Source organism: Helicoverpa armigera, chromosome 22 (genome assembly GCF_030705265.1).
Source record: "Helicoverpa armigera isolate CAAS_96S chromosome 22, ASM3070526v1, whole genome shotgun sequence".
NCBI lineage: Eukaryota > Metazoa > Arthropoda > Insecta > Lepidoptera > Noctuidae > Helicoverpa > Helicoverpa armigera.
This window is the reverse complement of record NC_087141.1, coordinates 8,676,933-8,701,990: the sequence shown is the minus strand read 5'-3', so window position 1 is coordinate 8,701,990 and position 25,058 is coordinate 8,676,933. Positions and strand designations below refer to the sequence as shown.

Sequence of the window (25,058 nt, the reverse complement as noted above, 5' to 3'; positions counted from 1 at the left end):
GAATGGCCGTGGAAAAAGCTAAATAATATAATCTATATTAATGTTATAAACAGGACTTTCTTTGTTTGTATACTACTAAAAACACTATTGTGAAACTGCACTATCCCCGCGTGTCATATTTATATCATACTGTCCTTTATTTTGTCCGGGCACGGGAAGAAGTGATAGAAACTAATGTACTGAATTTTGCAATATTAAATTACACATTTGTGGAGATTTATGTCTAATGGTTTCCTAGTAAATTATGTATTTAATTTGTAGACTAGCTTTCGCCAGTGGTTCCTCTCACATCTCTTAAGAATTACTACACGTACTTGGATAAGTAGCCTACAGCCTTTGTCTATAAATAAACTTGTCGAATACTGACATTTTACTACTGATATTTTACTACTGATACTTATCAAATCGGATGAGCAATTCCAGAGAAGAAAATCAACTCTTCAGCTTTATAATATAAAGTACATATAGACACTCCATTCTATCTACAAACACTAGAAACCCTATCGAACGGTCTTACAAAGCGACGGATATTAGTCCCGAGCGAGGATGTTTGATTTTGTCATTACTGTACATTGGTAGTTACAGGAATTCTAATCAAAGGCTGTAGTTTCAAGCCTTTGGTAATTACATTTGTAAATATCTTTGATGTTTTAGTATATAAATAACAAATGAAGTTCTCAGTATTTTGCATTTCAATATCAATATAATTTCAACGCAAATGCAGTAGCAAAGTTTTTTGTAAGTTTTTTGTTTTTTTGCAAAATTTCATCTTATGCTGTTTCATTGAGGATGCAGTAAATTCCGACACACACATACACACAATTTCATCCAAAAGTGCCCAGCATCTATGCGGCACTACAAGAGTTTATACATATTTACCAACAATTTTTACTTATAATATAAACCTGAAGCGTTTCTTTGTTTGAATCCATCAACCTCAAGAAAAGCTGAACCGATATTTTATTCCATTATATGTAACTTAATTTAGAATAGCCCATCTGCTATTGTATATCAATTCTGTTTGTACTGATGTCATCTCTAATCTCTGAGACGCCCTTTGTGGACCAGGACCACATTAATTCTCCCAAACCTATCCTATTCTTTCATTGCACTAAACAGCAACAATTGCCAACAGGAGGCCGGCAACAGCAGCAACGAAGGCAAAACAGACTCCGAACCAGGGTCTCCTCTCAGCGTCCACGCGCCCACCTTCTCCAGGCAGGCCAGCAATACTGACAGCAGGAAGTCTATCACATCACCTCATGTGAGTACTGAATCTCATTGCTCAAAAGCCAGCAGGTCAACCTAGCCGAATCTGTATTGCCAATTGAATATTAACCTTCAACTATTGCGATAAGGTTGAAAGTCAATCGTCGTTGTGAGCTGACTAATCTCCTTTGAGAACAGCTGCTATGGCCGGATATGTGGAAGATAATTAATTCTTTTGGTCTTCGAGACCTAACGATAACCTTTGTTTTTATGACCCAGCATCGTGCAATATAATATGTATGTCTTGCGCCGCTTGCATATCTCCTTAAATGAGAACAGCTGCACAAATAAACATACGTATTAAAATATCCTAAATATTGGCAGGCAGTTGTAGGTCAAAATATTCAGAATCGCAAAAAATAACACAGTTAGGTTTTGCAATTGAATATTTTCTAGGAAAATACTAGCCGTTTTGACTTATGAAAATTCTTACACTTATAAAGCCACCATCGCTAATAACATTAGCCTACATTTTGTCATACAAAACAGGCATAACACCATGTCTTACACCATAACACAATCAATGTATACATAGTAGCCATACATACATAGTATATACATTGTCTCCGCTCACCATGCTCTGGGGAGCGCGTTAATATATACATGACGTCACATTCCTATACATATACATACATATGTATGTATATAGGCTATGTAGGATTGTGTATCTTCTGGATGAAATCACTTTATTGTTTCTACATGAGATTTTTTGATGGAAATTAATATCTATGCCTATGGGGTGATAGGAGGTGGGGATTTTTTTTTTTCATAGTTTTGGTGTTCGTTTTATTGATAATCAACATGATCTTTGTTTTTTTACCTTAAATTACTGTTGTTTTAGACTTTTTTCATAAAACTAGTTTTGCAACCCATATTTTAAAGAAGAGAAGAGAAGAGAGAGAATGTGAATAAAAGCCTGCTGAAGAAAACCTCAATTAAGTATATTAATTTGACAGACCCCAATCAAGTACAGACCCAAATTATTCCTAAATCCAACCTTCTCTAGTCATAATAACCCACTTTTAAGTAAATATCTAAGGAAAATAAAACAGTATCAAAGAGTTCGACCTTAATTCTAAAATAAAACAAAAGAATAAACGTTGTAATTAACCCTACAGGGCAGTAATCTATCCGAGACAGTTACGTCACTGTCATTAAAAGCTCAACGGCTTAGCAACAAGAATAAAAAAAAATACTATATTCTTGTAAAACAGTCGCTCCTTGTAAAGCACTGGTACTCAGCCGCATCTGGTTAGACTGGAAGCCGACCCCAACATAGTTGGGAAAAAGGCTCGGGAGATGATGATGATGATTCTGCTTCAGTATTACAATAGGTACATACTTAAAAAAATAGTACCTATGTACTATAATGCTGCAGTAAGTTGCACCAAAATTCGCTAAGTTTCATTAGGTCATCGGAGAAAAAATATCCGTACCTACAACTTTGGCCATTTAAAATTCAAGTAGGATATATTACAATAACATCTTTTAATCCATGTACTTATGGGAAGTTTCCTCCGTAAGTGGGTAAAACTGCTAGAAACAGCTAGTCTTATAAATAAAACAAAAGAATATCCGTCTTACCACAAAAACTTTTAAACGTCAGTTTATGCCTTGTCTAAAAAAATGTCAAATTATGACGCTGACATATGGTTCATTTTGCAGCCAAAATTTTATTAGACAAGTGTAAAACAGGGTTTAAAGTTTTTGTAGTAAGGCCATAAACGTTTAATTAACCCTATTACTCTACAGGCAGTAATCTATCCGAGACAGTTACGTCACTATCATTAACAGCTCAAAGGCTTAGTAACGCGATCCTACACCGCATCAGACATCTCCCCGCACCAGGATAAAGAAATAGTACCTACTTAGTACATGTCTGCAAAGGTCCATCAAAATCCGGCTTTTGGAGGACTAATTATCCATATATACTTTCGCGTTTATAATATTAGTACACTAGTTATTCACCGCTGTTTCATACGCATCCTAAAGGATAGTCCTCGTGGATACAATACATACGTATGTTATTCTGAAATGTGCCGCCGACCCCACTATTTCTATTTCATGATTACATATGTCGTGTACTCATCCATGTACAGGAAGTAGTTCCCTCAAGACAACTTCGCTTAGGTACAAAAGAATAAACGTGTAATGAACCCTACAGGGCAGTAATATATCCAAGACAGTGACATCACTATCATTAACAGCTCAAAGGCTTAGCAACGCAATAATTCGTTAGACATCTTCCCACATCAAGATAAAGAAACAGTATCTACTAAGTATATTTCGGTCAAGTTTCATCATCATCCGTTCAGCCACTAAAGCGTGATGGTGGAACAAAAATACATAAAACTTTTGCGTTTATAAAGTTAAGAAGGATACAATAAAACAACATATAGACTCCTTTTTATCCGGGTGCTCTAAGTAGTGCAGTTGAAACCTTGAAGAATACTGCTGGAGGGCTACTGTTAAATTATATACAAAAGAATAAACGTGTAACAGCCAGTGTTAAATTATATACAAAAGAATAAACGTGTAATGAACCCCACAAAACAACTCTGTATCCGAGACTGTTACGTCACTATCATTAACAGCTCAAAGGCTTAGCAACGCGATACCAACTCGTTAGACTATTAACTTGTTACACTACATTGTGCTCTTAGTAAATATATTTATGTAGTTACACGGACTGAGAAAACTACTTCTAGTAGCCAGATAAGTAATAGCCTACATGATAAGTAGTTTCCTCGAAATTAAAGAAACATACATATACACATAGCCAAATAAGTTCTTACAAACTTTCATGTCTTTCTATCTAGGTATACTAATATTATAAAGCTGGATTTTAAAACTTTGGGAAGCTTTGAACGCTCTGAGAAACGCTCAGAAATTACTAAAATTGATGAAACTATGCTAAGCCAATAAAACGTATTAGAATCAAATCTTTTTATGTGAAATCTTTATCGTATAATATCTAGACAAAGAGAAAACTCAATTTAAATTCCTCGACGTTAAATGCATTTGCGGATATTAGAAATTGGTGTAAAAGCACTTATATCTCATAATAGCTTAAAACTTATTCTGAAGCACGCGCCATATGTGAAATAGTAAGTGTGGGTATCATGTATTCTCCTTCATTCGTTTTTATTCAATTACAAAAAAATGCTTTAATTTTATGCTAACCTTACATCTAAGTTTTTGGGCGTGTATCTTCAATTTAAACCATATTTGATAGCACCCTAATGACAAATATTTTTACCTTATCAGTCAGATGCATAAAATATGTAGTTCCATCATTGAATGAAGCCATGGGAAACAGCTTGTACTAACTTCTTAACTTCCTGATCTTGAAAAAGCGAAAGTAACTCGTGTCTGTACTTTGACGCCAAAACCACTGAAAGATACACATGTATTCTATATAACCTGAGAAAGTGAACACAGCGGAAAACCTATAGTTTTGCAAAATTATGATGAAAATTAAGTACATATTTTCGTAGTCGTAGGCTCGTAGCAACTACTACGCCGTAGCAACATAAATGACAAGTCGAGATGGAAAAGTCTATTTTCATAAATGCTGTTTAGCATTTCAAATCAGTTTTTTTATAAGCATTTTTTTAGCCCTGACTGTATCTGCGTAGATGGTAATTTAGTCCAGATGTTTGACGCAATGTCTCAAATTGATGTGACTTTGACTTTGAGATTTGACGCACTGTAGATAAGGACCAGCTGGTTTAGACGGTTTTACCCACTACTTTAAGGAACTGCTTCACGTATCAGGATAAAAATAGTCTTTTACTGGTAAATCCTCCGACCCTTTATCCCAACTATGTTGACGATTAGGAAAATAATTTTCAAACACAGTCAACCGCAATTTTATAAACACATAACCGATAATGTTAGTACATACCTAAATACATATTGAAATGTTATGTTTTGTAAATAAGTAGGTCCAAAAAGTCCAGTCCAAATGAAAATCATTTTTCACATGTATAATTTTACCGAATTTCATTAATATTGTATTTGCATACAGCGATTTTGCATATTTCAATCGCAAATATCACAAAACGCATTAATAATATTTAATTGAATATTTACATCCGATCATGAAATATTTTAATCATAAATCATATTGACAGGCAATTTATAAGCTATGTTTTTCATTTTAATTTACCTAGTGTGCTGGTTGAAATATCCACGTTTCAAATATTAAAAAGGGTGGCCTAGTGGGTAAAGAAGCAACCTTCGAGAGGGTGTGGGTTCGATTCCAGTTCAAGCAAGGCTAATGCAACTTTTCTAAATAAAGTATGTACTTTCTAAGTATATCTTGGACACCAATGGCTGATAAAAAGGTGGAGGAAAACCTCTTAAGGAAACCTGGACTATAGTCTGAAATCACCAACCCGCATTGAGCAAGCCTGGTGAATAATGCTCAATCCTTCTCCGTGTGAGAGGAGGCCGCAGCCCAGCAGTGAGACGATAAAAAGGCTGTAACAGTAACAGTAACAACCTAGTAAGCTGGGTGAAATATTCACGTTTCAAATATATATGGAATATGTACAATTGAAGCAGTCAATAGTCACGTTTGTAATATTTACAATTCACAATCTATGTATCAGTCACATTTCCTGGTAGAATGAGCAATTTATTCAACTATATTACCTACATACGTTCGATATTAAAATACTTTCTTGAACTGTATGAAGACACATATAGAGCATATTATTATGTGATATGCTATTTTGTGGGCCTAACGAAAAGTGTGGTATGGTAGGTCACCTCATCTCTATCACCTTTGAAAAATTGTACACAAGTATATACATACTACGGTATGTAAGAAAGGAGTATATCTTAGACACCAATGACTGTGTTTCGGCTGGCACGTTAAACGCTGGCAGGTCGTCAGAAGCCAGTAAGTCTGACACCAGTCTAACCAAGGGGTATCGGGTTGCCCGGGTAACTGGGTTGAGGAGGTCAGATAGGCAGTCGCTTCTTGTAAAGCACTGGTACTCAGCTGAATCCGGTTAGACTGGAAGCCGACCCCAACATAGTTGGGAAAAAGGCTCGGAGGATGAGGTAAGATACATACATGTTCAATTAAACAAAACAAAGTCTTACACCAATCTAAAAAAAATAGCGATACATTTGAATCCTCAAACAATCTACCTTTTTAACACACAAAAAACTTCACAAGTACCATTATTATCACATAATCGTGTCTTCCAGAGCCCACGATATAAATACAAAATGCCTTGAATAAAATCCCTCTTGCCTGTTTTGGGCACAAAGGGTGGCTCCGGGCTATTTCTGGTTATAATATTCAGTTTGAGACTGTACATGCTGTCAGATTAGTTATAATTAGTATAGTATTATGTTCTGTAAGTCGTATTAAGAGTATATTTAGTGGAAACTAGCTGTTTTGTCCTGGATTTGCTAGGGAAAATCAACTTCTTCCTCGAATATACCTGTACCTTTCTTTATTGTAATCTGTCTATATACATAGCTATAGCTTTTGTATTGATGTTAAAATTATAACATGTTTTAAATAATAAAAAATATGGAGACCATTTTTAAGCTCTGCGTCGCAAAAATGAGAACCAATTAAAACTGTAACGGCTTTTCGATGATATCGACGCATATTTTCTCTCACAAACAACTGCAATTTTTTGTTCAGTTTGTAATCATAACTATGTACTATATACTGCATTCATATAAAGTACCGTATGTATTTATTCATCTTTCTATTTATTTACAAAATTTTTTTTACCAATTCCCCAACTGGAATAAATAGCATGAGCGTCAAACAGAACCTCGTTTTTGGACTGGATTTAAAAACTTTTCAAAAAAAAATCTTTCTTTACAATCTAGCAACTATGCATATTATTTTGATCAACTAAGCTAACATCTTGAGGAAACCTGGACTATAAAGTCTGAAATCACCAACCCGCATTGAGCAAGCGTGGTGATTAATGCTCAATCCTTCTCCATGTGAGAGGAGGCCGCAGCCCAGCAGTGGGACGATAAAAAGGCTGTAACAGTAAGCTAACACATTACATGAGTAATAGTAATGTAATGTGTTCTGTAATGTAAACTTCAGAGCAAAACCTACTAAACATAATCGTACTTACATTTAAATAAAACCCATGTCGAGTGAGCGCCAAGCGTCGGCTTTGTTCATTAAGTTACACTTAAGTGAGTACATGACGCACATACGAGCAGTTCAGTTAAGCCTGCTACTGAAAGCTTGTTTTTGCTAACAATATAACTGTTTGTGTGTAAGGGAATAATGTTATTTACTTGGATACTTGTGGCTAACAGTCGCAAGGGTTGACCGACCAAAGGTTAAGCTGCTCTTAACTTACTCAGCATTTAACTGGGTGAATTTTATTAAACAGTAATAAATTGGTGGGACCATCTTTTCTATAATGAGTTCTTCCATAACTCAAATATCAGAACTTCAGAACCTAGAGCCCTGTAGAGTTTCTGCATCTTTGACTTTCGTGACAGGTAGTCCAGGCCCAGGTCCAGGTGTAGAAATCCAGACCTCAAGTTTAACTAAGACTTACGATACTAAGTATATGATGATATAGGAGGCAATTCAAATTAGTTTCTGGTATTGAAAAATCTAAGTCCTAGTATATGTATACCTAGTATCGTATTCGTATTTGCTTTGAGTAGGCATATTCAAAGTCACAGGCTTTCGGGTAAGTTATCAAAGAGACATTTTTTTGCGAGATCCTTCTTTTTATTCCAAGTTCCGAGCTTTTAGCTAAGTAACAGCCGAGTTTTATATATAGAAAAAACCTTAGCAGTAGTTAGATATTTTCCAATAGAGCCACACAGACCAGTCTACGGGGGCTCAGTTGGAGTCAGATATTTTTATTTAGTGGTCGTTCTCTACTACTAGCTACATTGATAGCAGTAGATTTTAAAGGCGAATTCCTCTGTGAGTCACACGAATGTTTATTCTGTTCTACTGGCTCTAGCAAACAGTAAAGAGTTGCTTGCGAACATTACTAGCAGTAGACTCGCGCCAACGCGAACATATTCACGCACAAATGTAAATACGTGCGCGATCAATTTTGAACTAATCTGATCGGTAATTGATCTAATCGGCATTACGATTCCAAAGTTATCCATACGAGAAAAATAAAATATACGAAAATTGAATTTTTGTAAAAAGAATATTTAGTAAGTAGGTAATTAAATCATCATCCTCCGAGCCTTTTCCCAAACTATGTTGGGGTCGGCTTCCAGTCTAACCGGATTCAGCTGAGTACCAGTGCTTTACAAGAAGCGACTGCCTATCTGACCTCCTCAACCCAGTTTCCCGGGCAACCCGATACCCCTTAGTTAGACTGGTGTCAGACTTACTGGCTTCTGACTACCCGTAACGACTGCCAAGGATGTTCAATGACAGCCGGGACCTACAGTTTAACGTGCCATCCGAAACACAGTCATTGGCGTCTAAGATATACTTAGAAAGTACATAATTAAAAGCTTAAAGTAGGTAATTAAAAGCTTTTCATTTTAATCCCTTTAAAACCTTTTCAACTCTGTGCGTGGGTTTTGACGAAAGATAAAAGACACTGTGAAAATTGTTATAATATAAATTCATGTTTTCAATGAAAATCATAAAGAGCAGTGATCCTTTGAAAACAGAATATTGCAAAAGGAAACTTAATGCTGAAAAAATAAGGTTCATTTCAAAATACCATTTCAGGTATTTGAAGAACATTATTATTCTACTTATCACACCCACTATTATGGAGAAAAAAAAATATTTGTGACCTCGTAAATCTTATTTAACCGTTTGTAAATCATCATTAGAAATATCCATATTTATTTTAGAGTGAAAAATGGCATAATTATATTTATTTTTAAAAGGCTAACAATATCGGGAAATACTTGAGACTGTTATAGAACTTATTTTAACCCCACTCTTGATGTTCTTAAGAGATTTTGATTTAATTAAATACTTAAGTAGTTTTTGAAGTAAGATTACAGAAATTAAGGAAAGGTCTATTTTTATCCGGATTAATATCGAATTTAAATGCTTCCTGAGTGAGAAATATTAATTTATCTCTTAAAATATGAACACTGTTTCGAAGATATTTGGGATCGGCGCAATATGTTTTCCGCTTTCATTCCTCTCTTTTAGCCGTCATGCTAACATCTACTCCCTTGCCCTTCTTACTCATGTCTTCTTTCAGGCAATGTATCTTTTTTTTGGTGTACCTCTGTCAAACTAATGTGCTATGTGATATTCAAAACTTATTTTACAAGGAGAAAAATCGAAATCAAGCTCTATACGAATAAAAGCATATACGAAAAAATAAAAGATTCCAAGAAATTGAGAACCTCCTCCATTTAGAAAAGTCGGTTAAAAACACCACAAAATCGAACGCTATTTTTAAACAAAATTTCCGTAGGCATTTGTTTTATTACGGTTTAACCTTTTTCCGGATGATCCAACTCACCTTTTAGTTCTTCGAATCGATTCTAAATTGTCCGGCCAAGACTTTGTGGTGTCTCAACGATATTTCCAATTTAAATATACATATAAGCTTTGGACCTTCGTGGTAGAATTTTGTATGGTCGAATGAAGTTTTATTTTCAGTTTTTAGTACAAATATTTTTTATTCCTTGCGGTTTCGTCCATTGTCAGAGTGCTCTTTGACTTCTCTATCGTTTTATGTCCATGAATCAATTATAGCTCTTTCTAGTAAGGTGGAAATTTACGAGTACCTAAATGTCTACTGTTAAGTACCTAAGTGCTTACCTGCTTATGTGCCTACTTTTATGTGATTCTGATGAATAGGTACCTATACTGTAAAGTTTCATTTACATCCGTCCAGTAGTTTTTGCTTCTTTGAATAACAAACTTCTACGCATCCATACTTTTATCCGTCTTTATCCAAATTGGCAAACCATCTCAATTGCGTCGAAAATCCGATAGAAATTACTTTCCGTCGGTCCTTCACAAAGAGCGCGTCATATTTCCACACAAACTGAGAACAAAGTGCATAAGCCGCTTAACTGTCAAGCTGTCCCATACCTGAGGATAACCGTCATGTTTGCGAGTAGGGAAAGTTTCTAGAGAATGGCCTTGATGGTAAACAAACATCTGTGTTACATATTTTATAAGAAATGGCCTAATTAGAATTTTATATATTTTTTATTTATTTACACACAACCTTAAATCTGCCATTACAGGACGTGCCTAATGTGGCAGATAGGTTCTTATTATTTATACACTCAAATAAATAACATATAAACATAGGTATTCCATAGTAATTCGTAACCTTTCATCCCATAAGTGACTACAGTTAAGTCATATTTTACGACTCTTCAAGTTAGCAAAATTCGCTGAGCAAAAATATAAGTAACCCTGTTTCTGCCTTGTTGATTACAAAAAAAAAACACACGTCATTAAGCTGCCTCAAGAATATTCCCACTTCATTTATCGCCAATATTATAGTCAAATACAAAAGTTAAAAATTAAAACAATACTTAAGTACGTTCAAAACATATTAGACTTTAAAAAGCCACCTTCAAAAGATTCCAAAAAATTCCGATACATTAAATCCCCCATCGCTTATCTGGCCTCATTAACCCAAAGTGTCAAGGAAGCCGTGAACATCAAACTGAAAGGCTAATACCACAGTTTAAATATACTCGTGTAAACAGTAGCCGAATCTTTAATGCCGAAACCGAAGCCGATATCTTTAATTACCCTAAGGTGAAATCAAGAATCTTGTCCTTCTTAAGTTCTCTACCATTATTTTTTTGGTGTTTATTTCATTAATCATTTTTTGTTTTGTTTTTATGTACTGTAGATGTAAATATGTTTAGCTAATCTGTCGTCTTTAATGTAAATGTTGTGTTTACCCATAATTGGCATATGTATCAGAATAAAACCTAAGTTTTTATGTATTGTGTATGTGTATAAATATGCTGTGGGTGAACCTAATAAATAAACATATACAGTTATGAAGCTTCGTACTAACGTTCGTAAATTTATCACTCACACACGCATGTGCTAAATGCACGACACTCAGTAGGTACTGACAGCACCGATAGCCCCGGTAAAAGATCGTCGATGCACATGCGTGTGTGAGTGACATTTTTACGAACGCTAGTTGGTAGTTTCACAACTGTACATGTTTATTCTGTGCTGAAACTCCCCAATCATTACTCCATCTCTGTCACACCTACGCAAATTGTTGCGACAGAAATACTTTTCAGTAGAACTTAAAGTTAAGTAACGTTATAGAATACACTCGCACTGCAAACTTTTAGTCGGTCGATAGTTTATTTAGGCTCATAAACCAGTATGAAGATAAATGGTAGTACCTGCACACTTTACAAAGATCAGGTATTTAACCGGTATCAAATCGACTAAAAACTTTGATTGAATTCACGATCGCTTGATTTTCTTTTAAAAATATTTTTTCCAACCATCGGGGCAACTATCGGCCGACTGTTTAGTTTTCAGTGTGCAGGTAGGCTTAAAGTTAAGTAACGTTTGAGTATTTCGAGGTAATTCATTCAAATCGTGTCGGCCGTGTCGCCCGAAATAGATTTAAACGTAGGTTCAAGGCGATTTATTTGTTTCGTACATCATCTATCTTTGAGAGCAATTACTGAAATGAACTTATTTAATTAGACTTCTTTATTTGGTTTTAATTAACAACAATGACAATTAAGTAGAGCTTGTTATGCTAACAAGTCTAGAAATTGCGTTTATTAAAGAATGTTTGTTGAAATTCACAATTTAGGTTAGGATATATAATAAGTAGGGAAAGGCCCCTACTTATTATATGCATATCCCAATCTCAGGCTCTGGAATACCTGTATACTTTGTAAATCGGTTGAGCATTAAAAATAACACACAGCCAGATAAACTGACAGAATTTGCTTATTTTCGTATTTATTATATGAGATAAACATCACTTTACAAATAAAATCCACATAAAACCACTCTAACCTTTCCAAAACCACTAACATTTTAACCCTTTTATCCAAAATTCAACAGCAAATAACATCTTAGATTACTACCCGAGGTGTAGTGGTCCACAAATAGTCGAAGGCTGAAGGAAATGAGCTGCAATCCGGTACAATTACATCCCCCGCCGTCCACAGGATTAGCACAGATATACTGACCTACATAAAGCCTCTTTGAGATAACCATTCTCAATGATAATATAATTGATACTAATAAATGATAAAGACGATGTTTTTGTATGTTTAATTGTACCTCTAAGACTCCGAAACTACCCAACCGATTTAAAAAATACTTTGACTATTGGAAAGCTACACTCTTCCCGAATAACAGAGGCTATATTTTATCCAGCAGCGGGAAGTAGTATCCATGAAACACGGGTGCAACTGTGGGAAAACAGGTAGTAGCTAATAACATCTCAGGTTAGGTACTACCCGAGGTGTAGTGGTCCACAAATAGTCGAAGGCTGTAGGAAATGAGCTGCAATCCGGTACAATAACATCCCCCACCGTCCACAGGATTAGCACAGATACACTGACCCACATACAGCCTCTCTGAGATAACTGGTCACAATGATAATCATTGATGCATACTAATATTACATAGAAGTAAATTTTGGATTAATTGTTTGGTGGTTTTCACTCCTAAGGCTACGAAACTACTGTACTGATTTTATAAATTCTCTCACTGTTCGGAAGTTACCTTATCCCCGGGTAGCATAGACTAAATTTATACAGGTAAAGGAAGTGGTTTCCACAGAAAACGGGTGAAACTACGGGAAAACAGTACCTAATAACGGCTTTGAATACTAAGGTGAAGTGGTCCACAAATAGTCGAAGGTTGTAGGAAATGAGCTGCAATCCGGTACAATTACATCCCCGCCGTCCACAGGATTAGCACAGATACACTGACCTACATACAGACTCCCTGAGATAACCATTCACAATTATAATTATTGATAGGTAATAAAGAGGAAACATTGCTTTTGTTTGTTTGCAAGTTTTCTCCTAAGCCATCCCTCGCTACGAAACTACTGAACGTTACTGAGCGTATTTATATATTTATTATTTAACCATTTATGTACAAAGTAAACACATGATTTTATAAAAATCAAATTCAAATAGAGGACACATTGTTTTCCTACTTAAAAGTAACCTTTCAAAGACATTTTAAAAGACTTCGCTGTTTAATTTTACTGACGACTTTTTCACACTTTTTTAAACTGTACTGGGATTCTATAAAACTCGATCAACAACTCGCATTTCACTTCGATTCGTAATGTCATTTCATACTTTAGGGGAGGTAGGGGAGGGATGGGCACTTTTTCACAATTTATTGCATAAAAAATCAGATTTTACAGATCATTATCAACTTTTATTGCCATTTCTTATATTCGGCTAGATATAATGAAAGAGCTTTCCTAAAAATTACAATCAGTTTCAACATTACGAGATATTTAAACGGTTTTATTTAGCTCACCCCGTTTGTTTTATTATTTATTCTTGGATCAAATTTAGTAATTCAAATTTCACCCTCTTCCTGTCAACCGATTGGTAAAAATAAAAGGGTCAGTTTAATTATAATAATATTAAAATTATATTATATCTAGGTACTAACCTTTCTTTTAAAATTTGCCTTTCTTGCTGATTTTGAGGAAACCTTATATATTTTTTTACTACGGCCGGATTGTTCAGAGCTTCCACTACTTCATTTATGCAACGAGATGCAGACGGTTGCGATAAATAAGTTCTGATGCCCTCTTTAATAACCTTCTGGTAACTGCCACTAGCCAAGAATGATAAAGTACATAGTATCTGTGAAACAATAAATCAATAAAAAATGTAATACCTACTTTATCTGGATTTAGTGAAAACAAAATTGAGACCAATTTGGTTATTTTCATGCTTAAGAGAATACCAATATTATAACTGAAGTACAGAGGCTTTTGAAAACATATCAGCTGGCGGGGAAACCACATAAAGGGAATACTCCTTATTAAGAACTAAGTGTTTTTCTTATTATTGTGTGCTTGATTACAATTTTTCAACTATAAACTGTGTCAATACTTACTTTTACACGAGTTGTAAGTCCTTTGCCTCGACGTTTTGTGGGCTTTATCAGGGGCAGTAAATCAGACTCCAGTTGGTCAATTAGCTCCTTTGACAATCTATATATGCTCACATAGTCATCATCGCGAGTTAATAAAGATAAACTACGAATTCTAGCAGATTGTTGACGCTTTTCTAAATTATCTAAAGCATGAGCTTCTTCTAATAAAGATTTAAGCAAAAACATTCTAGCCATCGTTAAATGTAGGCACTTAATCACTTTAAAACACTTAGAACTTTATTTAAACACTATTTTAAATATAATAGTCTCTAGATCAAGTTGGCAACGGTACCTGAAACAAGATTCTATAAAGGATTTTTCGCGCAGATTTATAACCTCACAAATTTTCACTGACGAAGAAGAGCAAAAATTTACAAATTATACATTACATGGTATGTCCAAGCCTCCCTACCATAGAGAGCATTGGACACTTTTGACTCAGTTTATGAAAAAAAAATCGGTAAAAAAACTTTTAAGTTAAACGGTTTTATCTTATGTGCACTGAAAACTAGAAAATAAAAAATAGTTACTTACCTGTCAACCTACGTAGGTGGTCCCGGTCATATTAGACTAAAATAAAAACGTGGGGCCCATTAACTATTGCTGTAGTACTCTCTTCTAAAGGTATAATAGGTGTGGATTGCATCGACTTACTATAATTGTAACTGGAGATTTTGACAATCAATAATTAATAATAGAAAATACACATACCTTTCATTAGTTTTCTCTTTATAACGATCCGAAACCGCAACAAAATATTTAAGTACTTTTACGAGTGTTTGTTCTTGACAACTCACAGAAATGACAGATAGTCTATGGATGAACACCGTTACCAGTCGGTAACGTAAACTACCCAATTAAAAAAAAACAAAACTATGATCAGAAATCAGAATAAAAGGACCCCTTTATTCTGATTTGATCATGTCTCCCAACTGCCCATCTCTCCCCTACCTCCCCTATAGATAGACAGATTTTGACAAATCTGTCAAAATCTCGACTTTGATTTAGTTCAACTTGTCAACACGCTCGATAGTGAAGCGCTAGTGTAGTTTGACAATGTCAATCACGAAACTTTAAGGTAGAATTCCGTGGGTCGCGATTGTCGCAGCCGCGCGCGACAAAAGTCAACCTATGAAAATGTATGGCACCGCTGCCGAGGGCTGCGACAGTCGCGCGCGGACGACGAATTTCGTGAGCCGCTCGCGGCCGTACGCTTCTCAACATGGTCTAGCGCTTAATAACATCTATAGAATTTTAGTAAAACCAGAATTAAATTTTTGACAATGCCGCGAGCAGCTTACGAAATTCGTCGGCCGCGCGCGACTGTCACGGGCCTCGGCAACGGTGCCATACATTTTCATAGGTTGACTATTGTCGCGTCCACGGAATTCTACCTTTAGATCGAAGTCGAAGTGAGAGTGATGTCGAAGTGAGTTGTGATATTTTATAGAATCGACATGCTGAATTTCTGTTCCATAAAAATAATTTCAAATATCACTAGTTTAAGACAACACCGCCCACAAACACTAAAACAAAACATTCTAACTTCTAAAGGTTAAATTAAAATAAAAGTATAACTCTCTCAAGGTTTCGAAAAAACTTTTTATTTAACTCAACGAAGTGTAAATGCTAATCTTACAAGTTTTTCCAAAAAAACTCTTTTGTAATAAGAAAACGCTTATTCGAACATTCCGCAAAAAAAAATACCTACGCATCTTTTTCCTCGGAAAACGGTAATTAGGGTGAAACCACAGAGCTACAACAAATATAGACAGTTTACCGCTAAAATCATGAGTATTGAATTAACAATTATTTCGTGAAATTTGCTAAATTCACGGAAGTTACTAATCTGCTGAAACATTGTTTATTTCACGTAATAATCTAGAGGCGAAAACACTGATATTTGTGTTGGCAATGTGAAGTAATTTTTCGGTAATGCTTTTGTTTTTTTATCATGAAACCAGTATTAGCGTCCGGGTTGGGACTACAGTATTTGTCCAAAACAATGTAAAAATATTTCAAGAACCTTCATAGAAAACATATTAAAGTAAAACTATATCACGCTGTAAGTGTAGCGAAAGGGGCTGTGAATATCAGACTTGTACTGAGTAAAACCCAACCATGTTCCTTCTGCCCTTTGAGTACGAGGGTACGGAAATCGTTACCTTGATGTTACAGTAATTCGGTAACTCTTCCGAACAATTCCACAGCCCTAGCAGGCTTTGGCCCTACGTCTAACTTTCAACATACAAATAAGGGCTCTATTCCGTGCTGCGGGATTGTTCGAAAGAGTTACCGCGGCCCTGATACATAAAGGGCAACAGACGGAACATGGTGGGTTTTAGTCGGTCAGAATCTGACACTCCCTCAAGCTGCACCCACAGCTCGAGATATAATTTGATGATTTTTCCCAACAAAAAAAAACAGAGAAACAGTTCTATTTCGTCATCGCTCTATATCCCACACAAATACAATACTACACAAAAAATATGATAAAGAGAGAACAGTGTCCCACAAGGTTGACGTTATTAGGGAAACTTTATGTCGACCCGCGGCTGTGTCCCTAGGGGGGACCTTAGGACCTTAGACCTGATTGTGACAGTAACTACTGTACTATGGGTATACATAGATAAGCTAAGCTAAACTATATAAAAGTAGATTAGCTCCGATTAGCTAACAGACCTAATTTATTGCATATTCAATTAATTTTAATCAAAAAAGATTGTCTTGTGTACCTACATACGTCTGTGAATGTAGCTTTAGAAAGTATATTTTCATATATTAAATAAGCATTAATATGCAAGCACTAGCACGTTCAGTTACCCGAGGAACTTCTCCGCGCACCTGGTTATTAAATAAACCTATAATATACTTAGTCTGCCTCGATAATTTTGTTTACACCGAAATAATTTGTCACATGTTTCAAAACTGCGAAAGGACTAAAATTTTTCTTTACGTGGTTGCTATAACGTTTCTCCAGAAACATTGGTAAAACTGTGGGCAATAGCTAGTATCTATGAATTTATATGTATAGCATTATCAAGGAAACATTTTATTCTAGTAATGGCCGCCTCCCGCGGACGCCCCTGCTGTTTCTGACATTCTCTCTCTATTTATATACAGGTTATGCTATGTTTAGTGTATCTGTTGATATTTGCATTAAAGGCTTAGGTTTTCATGCTAAGCTAGGTAGGGTGATGCTTATAATATGAAAGTTTAGATATGATGTTTATAAAAGTATAAATCAAACGTCCATTATTTGTTTATTTATCGTATAAAGGCTTCAACTAACAATATATAAAGCTGTAGAATTTGTTTGTGATAGATAGAGCTGACAAAATATAGTGTAGATACCTAATGGTGCATGATTGTACAAAATACGGCCGGCGGGTTGGGCCGCCGGGCTGTGCCGCCGGCATCTGCGGCTTTGGTGTGTAGACACCTTAAGTATAAAATATTTAGGAATTGCCCCCTACCAATATTATAAACACCCAAGTATGGATGTTGAAAGGATTTTGATGATACTTGGCAGCAATATATCAGAATAACATACAGCTACTTTTATCCGGTATGGAAAGTAAATTCCCCCAATTACGGGTAAAGCCGTGGGCGAAAGCTAGTCTAGCACGAAATAAATCTAAAGTTATCTAGAGCAAGCCCACGCTCAGTAAATCATATTAACTTAGTAATTTCGACTAATAGTATTCATGGGATGATCCAAATCTGTCACCCCTACGCCATAACCCGGATAGTGAAAGTCCTCGACTAAATGAAAACTTTACTAAATAATATGTATTACTAGTTATTTCCTCAGCTTACACCCATGTACATACCAAAAAAAATAATAACTGACCCGGATAAAATAACACTATCTCAACTACACTATCCCCGGATGTAAATAGAATAGGTTTTTTATACTAAAGTTGTCGCTTCTCTGCCATCAAATAAAATAAACCAAAGTTAAAGTTTTCCAATATTTTAATTATAAAAGATCCCGTGCGTCACCCGGGGATAATGTTGCTTTCCAACTGTGAATTTTTTTCAAATCGGTCTAGTAGTTTCGGAGCCTTTAGGGTACAAATAAAGAAACAGGCAAAAAATGTATAGAAGTATAGATTATTGTCATTCACCATATTGTAAGAAAATCTCATAAACATCCTGTAACAATCGCGCCAAAATGACTCTCTTTACACCAGAGACTACCAAACAATCTGCGACAATGTTGCCATAAATGAAATATACGTTTCCCTGGCGTATTATGCGTCATTTACACGGAGGAAGGAAAGGTGGTGGAGATGCCATAAGGAAAGTAGGTCCGGCGCCTTCTTGTAGGTCAAGCAAGCAATATAGATTTTGAATTGGAATTTGAAAAGGCGAGGTAAGGCGTGATCAGTAAATAGTGCTAACGAGACGTAAAGGTTCCTTGTCAAATCAAAACCAATTTGCTAAAGATAGGTCTTGATTTATTTTATTTTGAAAATAATGATAGTTGGACAAAAACTGTCAAAGATTGGTCTTGATTAATTTGCCATTTTATTTTGAAAATAATGTCCGAGTTCCAAAGAATGTTATAATGGCGAAAACAGTAACGTCCCTCGTCCCGCACACCCGCATTTTACCGCGATATTTCCCGTTATGGCAACTTTTTTTTATGTGAAATCATCAAACGACTCTGCGCGCTGTTGGTTAGCAGCGTGAGGAAGTGTCAGACTCTTACTGACTAAAACCCACCATATTCCTTCTTAAGGCCTTTATGTACCAGGGTCGCGGTTACTCTTTTGAACAATCCCGCAGCCCCTGCAGGTTATGGCATCTCCGCTAGTCATTTAATTCTCTATGGTTACGTCATATCATCTCAGCGGGGGTTGGGTGGACAGACGTAGGTACTTTTTTATTGATTCAGCGTTAATTGAGGTCGAGACAATTTGTCAGCTGCCGGCTATAGCCGCTTGATTGATTCCAGATAAATTGTTTTATAACGATTAGAATTAATTGTTTTGTGAGATAGAAAGTATGGTTGGGGAAAGAATAAGGTATAATATTAATTTATTTATGTTTTGAGAACGCTCTCATAATCACATTTTTATTTAGAAAAGAATTATTTTTTGAGTAAGTATTTGTGTGTTTGTTTGTTTTAATACGTTACATAAGGTTACTTTTTATTCAGGTGCGGGAAGTACCCAGAGAAAGTGGGTGAAGGCTAGTTTAGTTATAAAAGTAGATTAAAAATCTCTTATTAATATCTTACTAAGTACGTACTACCCATTTCGCTAGAAATATAAAATGCTTTTCCGACTCAACTGACAGTTTTAGAAACGAGCGCCAAAAATCACACGTCCAGAAACATCTAACAAAATTTAATTTAAATTAATTAACTTCCTAACAGACAAAGGCAAAATCAAACGTTTTTGAACCAATTTTAACTTGATCTCGATCACTTTAACAAAATCGGGTTCAACGGCAATCGAGCATCAAGTACCGACTGAAAATGAGACGTTTATTAACCCGTTGCCATGGCAACGACCGAGACGCGACAACCTGTCAATATTAATATTTCAGAAGAGTTGTTTTTCTGGTAGAAGAGGTAAGTAAAGATAGACGATCCTGAATCATTATAATGTTTTTGATCATCACGCAATCACCAGCGTAACTTTTCCCGACTATCTTCAGCTATTTTCTGAATGCCCGTAATGATTTTTATTTGAACATGAACAAATTAACATGGCTGAGAATGTCTTGAAATTGGTCACTTGTCAATTAGATAAAAAAATGTAATTTATTCATCTGCCTAGCCTTTTCCAAACTAGTATAACGTTGACTTGAAGTCTAACTGGTAGCAACTGTTCCAGTGTTTTACATGGAGCGACTGACTTCATCTGAGCTCATCAACCATGGGCAACAAGGATACCCTTTGGTAGGACTGGTTGTCAGACTTTCTAGATTCTGACTACGCGTGACGATTAACATACAAAAAACATGAGATATCATATGAGATATAGGTATCTCACTCTTTCTTAATTATTTACAAAATTGACACAACTACAAAAGATAAACCTAAGAAATTAATCCAGGTAAACAAAATAAGAACCATTCCATTCATAAAGGAAGTATTTCTTCAAAGCAAGCTCCACAGTCCATAAACAATTGTCACCACAGCTCAAACCTCGTTAATTTACCCGAGGTACCAAAGTTGCTGAAGCCTGCAAATACTAAGTTCAGAGCTATTTAAAGTTACTCGAGATTGGAGAGATTTCTCCTAAATTATATCTCTCAAATTGGATGTTGGCGCAATGACTATTTCATAACGAATTGGCATTTGGTTAAACGAATGTTTAAACTGTGATTTGTAAACCAAAATTCTAGTTGTTGTGTCATGATAAAACAAATTGTGTGTGTGTAAAATGTTAGCGAAATAAAAAGAAATATTTTTTTTCTGCCATAATACTTTGAAATACATATTTATTGAGTCAAAAGGCACGTATTTGAAAATGATTATTAGGTATATTGAAGATAGGTTGTAGCTAGGTAACGTTTTATATGAAAACGAAGATTTTCTTATGAAACGCTATTATCATAATGGTAATGTCACGATATTACATATCGATAAAGAATGTAATATCTGCCATTTTTGCTCTTGTGAGTGATATCGACTTTATCTAAACGTGATTTGAAACTTGCATACGCAAAATTTCCATACCTATGCTTAACTGAAAAAACCGTATTCAAATGATACGGTTTTTTGAAAGCTGAAAGCTATCCAGCGTTTTTTAAAGTCATAACCTATTTTGTTAACTGGGCGGTAAGGAACTCAGGTAAGTACATAATAACTTGGATTCCTGGTTTTAAAATGTTAAAATAGTTATACATTACGGTAAAGACAATAGACTGGATAATTATAATTAAACAACCCCTAACAGCCAGACAATAAAAAGAGACATTTCCCCTGCACTAATTGATTTCAGTGCCTCTCAAGAAGTGCAATAAAATTGATGCGTCCATCATTTCTAATGGTTTTCTTGAACAACTCATAACCAATGACTTCTTAATCTCTCGTTTGTATCGAAGTGCACGTAATTTTAGGCTGCGTCTACACGGTGCATGTAGCTGGAGCAAGTTAACATGCGCAAGTGACAAGAGCACGCGGGTGGGTAGCCTGTTTCCGTACATACGCGAGTCGCTGGACCCGCACGTTTTCTAAATGTGTGTAACCTGCGCATATGCCTCAACATGTGCAAGCTACTTGCACCGTGTAGACGCACCCTTAATCTCTCGTTTATGACGAAGTGCACGTAATTTTAATGGTGATGGTTAAACGACGGTTAGTGTGGCGCAGTTCACCAGCTTATGATGTTATTTCCGAGTATTTTATTGTTATTGTGCACTTGAAGATTGGTATATTTTCCACTCTATTAATTTAGTCCCAGATGGGAAACAGAATATGGCGTAAAATTCAGTTTCAGGTTTTGTTAAAAACTGTAGTGACCTAAAGAAATGAAACCATACCAATACTGGAAATTTCTTTCCGAATACGGATAAAATATAGCCTATGGAGCTTTTGTCATTCGGAGATCGTGTAGTTTCCCAACCGTATAAGAATTTTCTAAACATGTTTAGTGGTTTAGTATTTGAGGGTGGAAACCAACAAAAATTATTTCCTCTAGACATAACAATAAATAAGAAGAGAATACATTATAACAAACGTACACACAAATAAACGTAGAGAGATACACGAAGTTCGTCTATATTAATGACAATCTGCTACTAAACCACACAAATCAATTACACAGGCTGAAATTAATATCTACCTATATATCTATCTAGGCTAGATCCAACACGAAACCTTAGTTGAATAATCGAGCGAACTCGATATCGGTTATCGCGTTACGAAAATCGATCAATATCTAACATATGTTATTTACATGGAGAACAAAATGACTAGCGGAGGTGCCATAACGGAAAATCTCCTATGAAAGTAGCGCGCCAAAATGTGGGTGTGCGGGGGACGAGGAACGTTACTAACTCTTCACCCTTATGCGCCTTCTTTAGACCCGATCATTTTTTGTAATACCAAAAATCGTTGACAGATGTTTCAAAGAACCCGAATGCCCCGTTAGTTCACTCGTAACTGATCGTTTTGGTCTTGCCCACCATACGTTTTTGAGCTACAAGAAGGCGCCTGACCTACCTGCATTATGTCATCTCCGCTCATCTTTCCTTACTCCGCATTCACGACCCATATCACCCTTCTATCGATGGAATATGTAAATCAAGCGCTGAAAGCTGCTAACGTAGTAGAAAAGCGCTTGAGAAGCATCTCAGTACATTTTGTATGCAAATCAGGTATGCAGCGGAGCGTGGTTTTGTCGCAGTCGCTTGTTCTGCTTTATTTAGTAAATTTTTATTCATGAAGTTGAAAGACCTTTGGAGAGAAATTAATTGTCATTGGTATTGTCTTTTATTATGAGAGATATTTTAAACTGCTTCCTGCATCCGGATAAAAAGTAGCCAATGTCATTTCTGAGGCTCGACACTATCTGTGTACCAATATATTTTTAAATTTCAATGGTGAGCAAGCCGGACAAACAGATTGACTATCGCATTTATATTATTAACTCCTGCACTCAGAGACATTTAATGGTTCCTTAAGCCATTCCTTAGTGATGGACTTCTTTGAAAATCCGTCACTAAGGAGTGACTTAAGTAATCATTAACTCTGAGCACCTTCTCTGAGTGTCATGGATTTTTTAGACGTATTGCACAGCTTTACATGGCTTTACCATGAAGGTTCGAAAACCTAATGAAATCATTCTAAAGGAAAATTCCGCTTAAGGCGTCAAATCTCGAGTTTGGAGTCGGTGCCAACACAGTTCTGAGAAATTTCATATGAGAATTGGAGTATTGGAACGCTTTTCCCGGGAAACCATTCATAACTTACGACCAACGGCGTTGATGGAATTAAGTGGTAGAGTTTCTTGAAGTTCTATCTACATAGCATTAGTACATACTTCTGAGAACTGACTTGATGAATGCATATTAATATACATACTTATTGATTTATGTATGTATTTGTAACTACGCTACGTATGTACGGGTTGAATTCAAGCGAGCTTTCATTCGTCATTTCAAAATTGGATTTCCCAATAATTTCGAAATTAGCTGGACCGATTTGACGGGCAGAAATAATTAGCGTAACCAATTTTGAAATGTCAATCTAGTTTTCGCAAAGGTCACCATGCTAAATGCCGAGCAGATGGTAGCAGGCTGGATTTTGATAAACATGTTCGTTAGCTGTGGTCTGACTGTTAACCTATGAATAGAATAGCTTACAAAATGTGCTTTATCAGTTAACCGTCTGTGTATAAAAGTCTCGATATTAATTTCACGTGCCCGCCTTTTTTCTTAAACATTTCTCCATCTGACATCATTTACAAGCAATCCCCTTAGGCCTACTTTAACTTCTCTTCAATAACTCCTAAATTATCTTTGACATCTCTTCGTTCCCAGGACCCCCACTACGAATGGAGCGAAACAGACATTCTTTCCCACGGCTTCAGCGGTCTAAGTCTCCATCGAGCTGACAGCCTCACCCAAAGGCCTCTAGCCTCCTTAAAGCGAACAGGCAGTAAAGGCAGTGCCTACAGCATTCGAAGCATGAGGAAAGAAATGACAAAGGCCTCGCAAAGTGAAAGGCCTCCTACGATACCTGATGCAGGTTTTGGGACCTTGGAAATCAAGTTGGCGTATGAGAATGCTACCTCGTCGCTAGCTGTGACGGTTTTGAGAGCTAGAGGTCTGATTGGCATGGATATGACGGGGCTGTCGGATCCATTTTGTAGATTAGAAGTTTTGCCTAGAGGTGAGTTTTATGGTGCTTTCCGATATTATCTGATGTACATATGTAATAGCAAAATGATGCGCCATATCTGAATTACGGTGCAAATTGAATAACGATGCTGTATGAAATTGTTTATATGAAGAAGTGAAATATGCAATATGCAGTTCAAATCACACCCTTAACTTAACCAAGGGTTTTAGCAATAAGTAACAATGTGGCGTCAAAATTAGTTATGCCTAGATACATACAATTAGTTATCTTAACATTTGAGTCAAAATTATATAAAACCACTCTTTTTTTTTACATTTCTTAACCAGTCTTCCTCCTTCTAACATAACTATTAGTATGTTTGTTCTATCACCTTCCAGAAGGCAGCTATTCCAACAGGCTACGCACGAAGACAGTTCACAAGACAAAGAACCCTGAGTTCAACGAGACGCTGCACTTCTTCGGCATCACGGAGTCAGACCTGGCCACCAAGTCGCTGGAGATCGTGCTGTTTGATGATGACAAGTATGTATCTCTGATCAAAAACAAAAATAGTTGTTTCAAGGTAGGCTGAAAAACAGCTCTTTTTGAACGTTAGAATTAAATGAGATAGCCCCAAAAACGCCCATCCTTCACCACTTCCTATGTATGTGTAAGCCCATATTAAATAGTAAAAAAAGATTGTTTTTAGGTACCCTAAACGCTTCGAAGCTCTACTTAACTGATTTGATAAATTCTTTCATTGTTACCAAGCCAGATTATTGCAGGATGGCATAGAATTTTATTCGGGTACGAAAAGTATAGCTGGTTCTTTACCAGCTGAAATCTTTATTTGTGTTCGCTGCTGTTAGCTTA

At 36.0% G+C, this 25,058-nt stretch overlaps 1 protein-coding gene across 2 annotated transcripts in view; it reads left to right on the top strand.

Annotated features, from left to right (window-relative positions):
• Positions 1–25,058, top strand: part of LOC110373666 (rabphilin-3A) — a 50,984-nt gene that overhangs the window by 21,870 nt on the left and 4,056 nt on the right. For both annotated transcript variants that reach the window (XM_064040302.1, XM_064040303.1), the window contains 3 exons: positions 1,136–1,264; positions 23,885–24,236; positions 24,584–24,728. In XM_064040302.1, the coding sequence (XP_063896372.1) occupies positions 1,136–1,264; positions 23,885–24,236; positions 24,584–24,728 (626 nt within the window). The remainder of the gene's footprint in view (positions 1–1,135; positions 1,265–23,884; positions 24,237–24,583; positions 24,729–25,058) is intronic.